This window comes from Thermobia domestica, chromosome 2 (genome assembly GCF_964235325.1).
Source record: "Thermobia domestica chromosome 2, izTheDome1.hap1.1, whole genome shotgun sequence".
Lineage (NCBI taxonomy): Eukaryota > Metazoa > Arthropoda > Insecta > Zygentoma > Lepismatidae > Thermobia > Thermobia domestica.
In genome coordinates, this window is record NC_137455.1 from 243,229,503 (window position 1) to 243,234,324 (window position 4,822).

Consider the following 4,822-nt stretch of genomic DNA (forward strand, 5'->3'; position numbering starts at 1 on the left):
GAGTAGGCAATGGTATTCAAATCCAATAACAGCCTGAAATCTGTTATATTTAAAAAAAAAAAGTAGTAGTTAACGTTCTCGTTTTTAACAGCTACTGTATCACAAACCCAGCAATGTTTTAGGGCCTGATTGTCTCATAGACGGAACCTTTTCAAGTTGATAAACGTGAAGAAGAATAAGGTTTGTTCATGAAATTTTAACTTTACGTCTTTTTTATGCAAAACACAAGCTTGCGGGAATTACCCTGCCATATTTTTGATGCTGATAGCTTTAATTGAGCACATCTTTTTAAAGTTGGTAGAGGGGGCCCACCTGTTTGGGGGGCCCACCCTGCATTTGCAGGGTAGCAGGGTGGGGCAGTCCGCCCCTGGACACAGTCAATGGTGTTTCGGAGCTTAAAAAACAGAGTTTAGTTTTAATTAGTGTATAATAATGTGCATATTTTAAAGAAAATACAGATAGTAAGAAATACAAACTTACTAAGAATAATGTTCAAAGAAATGTTGTTTTCAAAGTTGCATATTTCTAAGGTTAAGTCAGCCACGAACATGTTTGTATCCCGGTTGATCTGGTCGTTCATTACTGATTCAACTTCGTAAGAGGCATTTGTGGAGCCAATAAGGGTCAAGGCATTTAACCACATTACAGCACTTCAATGCTGAAACCGAGAATCCTGGGTAGGGCTTCAAAAATCCTGGGCAGATTATCCTATGTATACAAAAGAACATGACGTGGACGTCTTATATTCGCACGAAACCTGTATTTATTTATTTATATATTTATTTACTTCAATTATTATTAAACTTTTCCTCTCCCCCTCTTTATTTATTTATATCTCACATCTATCGGAGGCTTATTGGTCATGCGCCATTCTAAGTTTTGTGTTTATCTCCGGATGATCTAGCTGCTTGAATATCCCCCACCGCCACCCCCACCCCACCCATCTTCGGTGCAACCCTACCATCTTTAAAAATTATGAACACAATTTTAAAAATTCCATTCAAGTTTTAGTCACTTATTCTTTGTTAGAAGACAATGTTTAAAATAAATTTAACATTATTTTCTACTGACTTTTTTTTTTTTTTTTTTTTTTTTTTTACAGGTGTTGGAATCACAATCAATCTATCTTGATGATCCAGGAAATTGGCCAGAACATATTACGGACAGAATGCGTCAGATACTTGTTAGACGAGGTCCAGTTCAAGTCTCCAAACGAGAGTTCCCAGTAAACAGCGAGGGTCGGCGATTTACTACAAGTAACTACAAAAGACGTCTGCACAATGGAGAAGAAGTTGCTCGTAGTTGGCTTATTTATTCAGTGACTAAGGATGCAATATTTTGTTTCTGTTGCCGTCTTTTCGGTGGTACTACAATGTCACTCTCTTCTCGTGAAGGTTTTTCGGATTGGAAGCATATGTCCGGACTGTTATCAGACCATGATAGATCTTTGACTCACATGAAGGCTTTCCAATCGTGGTTTGAACTTGCAAACCGATTACAGTCAGGTAAAACAGTTGACGCTGAAAACCAAGCAATTATTCGCAATGAAACTGAGCGTTGGAAAGAGGTTCTCAAACGACTGCTGTGTATAATTCAGTTTCTTGCTTCCCAGAACTTGGCATTTCGTGGTCAAAATGACACTATTTACTCAAGAAACAACGGCAATTTTCTCAAACTAGTTGAGTGTATTGCACAGTTTGATGTTACTATGGCTGAGCATTTGCGACGAATAACATGTAAAGAGACACATGTACATTATTTGAGCAAGGACATTCAATTGAACTAATTGAACTAATTGAACTCCTTGGGTCAAAAATAAAGGATAACATTTTGACTGATCTAATGAAAGCGACATATTATTCCGTAATATTAGATTGTACACCAGACGTAAGTCATACAGAGCAAATGACACTAATTGTTCGTTCCGTGAAGGTAGAACTGGGTAAGGAACCATCCATTAAAGGACATTTTTTGGGATTTTTGTGCATAAATGATTCTTCAGGAGAAGGACTAACTACCACTATTTTGGAAGAATTAGAAAAACTGAAAATTCCTCTCTCAAACATGCGTGGCCAAGGGTATGATAACGGTGCCAATATGAAAGGAAAGAAAGCACCCAGGCGTTCAAAAAAGAATATTAGATCTAAATAGTCGAGCATTTTTTGTCCCTTGTAGCTCCCATTCATTGAATTTGGTTGTGAATGATTCTGCAATGTGCTGTAGTGAGGCTGTAAATTTTTTTGCTTTATTGCAAGAAGTATACAATTATTTTTCTAGTTCCACATATCGTTGGTCTGTTCTGCAAAAACATATATCCAATTTCACTTTGAAACCTCTTAGTGATACTAGATGGGAGAGTTGTATCGATGCTGTCAAATCGTTTCGCTACCAGTTAGGAGAAATTTACGATCCTCTTTTCGAAGCATCAACGGACTCAAAGATAGACGTTATGGGCAAAAATAAGGCTTGTTCCCTGGCTAGGAAGCTCGAGAATTTTAAGTTCGTTTGTGTTGTGGTGTTTTGGTATGAAGTTCTTTCTTGTGTTAATGTGGTTAGCCATGTTTTCCAACAAGAATCAGTGGACATTCAGCAAGCAGTTGATCTGCTTAAGAAAACCAAGTGTCGCCTTGAGAACATGCGATGTGATGAAGGTTTCCAGAATATTTTGGTTGATGCCAAAGTAATTGCTGAAGAGCTCGACATTCAACCACAATTTGAGAATGAACCAAAACTCAGACCTAGAAAAGTCAAACGACAATTTTTGTATGAATCTGAAGACGAACCGATTAATGATCCATATAGTGCGTTTAAATGTAACTTCTATTTTTGCAACATTAGACACAATTATCTGTTCCCTGAATGAAAGATTTCAACAACTGAAGCAGCACAGCGAAATATTTGGGTTTTTTTATGACATCCATCCAATAACGGACAAAGAGTATTTACTAAAGTGTTTCAAGGACTTACAACTATCTTTAACAGACAAAGATCACTGTGATATTGACGGATTTCAGTTATATCAAGAGCTCTCTCTTACTTTTACCTTCATTTCTCGGTTCTGAAAGTGGGAGCAAACCGTTGCAAGTACTTACATATATTTACAAGAACTCCCTTATTGAGTTATTTCCAAATGCAACTATTGCTCTAAGAATCCTACTAACTATTCCTGTAAGTGTAGCTTCAGCAGAAAGAAGTTTCTCCAAGCTGAAACTTATAAAGAACTACCTAAGATCAACGATGACGCAAGAGCGTCTTGTAGGCCTTTCTATGATGTCTATTGAATGTGATGTTCTGTGTGAGCTTGACACTGATACTTTAATTAAAGACTTTGCAGAGAAAAGGGCACGAAAAATTAACTTTACTTCGCATTGTAAACAAGTCAAAGGACAATTTGCATTAAAACTGTATAAAGATATAAAATTATATAACTGGTTGTATTATTTGTATTACGAAATCTTTGTACAGTGCTCTTACAAAATATATTTGTACGTTCTTTTGTTCATATGTGTTCTCTTTCGCAGTTAACAAGGTTGTTTATGTATATATGTGTAAATAAATGCTGTATCGCATCATCAATCTTAATTTTATATAAATCGTTTCTTGAATCGTTCTGTAAATTTCTAATCAGTGACGTAGAATATTTTGCATGCTCATGTGTAAATAATTGTTTCGTATATCGTTAACCAAAACTTACTCTGTGTATTTAACTGACAAAAGTTAAGATCTTACTCACAAGTAAACCTTACGTTTTGGTGAATCGAGTTGCTGACTGAGACACATATGAGAAAGTAGTACTAAATGTGGTCAGTATTTCAGTGAAGTTGTAGGTGCGAAGCTCCAGGGGTTTAGGAGATGCAGCTACCAGAACATCACATGGAAGTACAGAATAGTCTTCATACAGTTGGAGGTAAAAGCTCTATAAGACCTCTTGTAACGACAAAAGGTGAATAACAAATACATGGGTACATATTAGGACTAGGGGGAAGTCATATAGTAAGGGCATACCTGACGGCGGCCATCTTGAAATCCGCCATTTTGAACTAAGGTTAAGTTTTTAAAATATGAATAGGGTCATGTGATACATGATTTAAGGCTCAAATTTAATCAGAAGAACAATGGTGACGTTAATTTTGATTTACGCGCAATTGGTAAAAAGTTACAGGGAAATTAAATATTGTTGCAGCATATGTATTAGTCCTTCACCCCACCTTGTAAATTTTGTGTTAATTATAATAATTAAATAAAAAGCAAGTGGATAAATATTAGGTCTATGGTAAGAGTTGCCTTGATGGAGGCCATGTTCAAATCCGACATTTTGAATCAGAGAGAAGTTTTAAACAAAATGCATAAGAGTGACACCTTATTAATAGCAAATTTCACCATAAATTCAACGGTATAACCATTTTTGCTTAATCATTAACCAGCACAAAATTAAATGGGAATAGAGTAATCAATAGATGACTTCGGGCTAGAAGTTAATCAGAAATACAATGGTGGCGTTACAATGTTAGTTGTTTGATGCTGTACTTGCACGCCATTTCGTTGTTTTTTTTGTACCTTGTTCACATCTATTTCTCGCTGCAACAATATTTAATTTCCCTGTAACTTTTTACCAATTGCGTGTAAATCAAAATTAACGTCACCATTGTTCTTCTGATTAAATTTGCGCCTTAAATCATGTATCACATGACCCTATTCCTATTTTAAAAACTTAACCTTAGTTCAAAATGGCGGATTTCAAGATGGCCGCCGTCAGGTATGCCCTTACTATATGACTTCCCCCTAGTCCTAATATGTACCCATGTATTTGTTATTCACCTTT

The 4,822-nt window shown here is 36.1% G+C and overlaps 2 protein-coding genes across 2 annotated transcripts; both read left to right on the plus strand.

Annotated features, from left to right (window-relative positions):
• Positions 1 to 1,168: 1,168 nt before the first annotated feature.
• LOC145679382 (zinc finger MYM-type protein 5-like) lies at positions 1,169 to 1,786 on the plus strand. The gene has a single exon (XM_081749965.1). It carries the CDS (start codon positions 1,169 to 1,171, stop codon positions 1,784 to 1,786), a length of 618 nt encoding a protein of 205 aa, XP_081606091.1.
• A 426-nt stretch (positions 1,787 to 2,212) lies between these two features.
• Positions 2,213 to 2,863, plus strand: LOC145679383 (uncharacterized). Its single transcript, XM_081749966.1, has one exon. The coding sequence runs from the start codon at positions 2,213 to 2,215 to the stop codon at positions 2,861 to 2,863; it is 651 nt and encodes a 216-aa protein (XP_081606092.1).
• The last annotated feature ends 1,959 nt before the right edge of the window (positions 2,864 to 4,822 follow it).

Bases quoted from the DNA above. Each gene is read 5' to 3' on its own strand.
- LOC145679382 (XM_081749965.1), top strand. From the start codon at position 1,169: ATGCGTCAGATACTTGTTAGACGAGGTCCAGTTCAAGTCTCCAAACGA.
- LOC145679383 (XM_081749966.1), top strand. From the start codon at position 2,213: ATGTGCTGTAGTGAGGCTGTAAATTTTTTTGCTTTATTGCAAGAAGTA.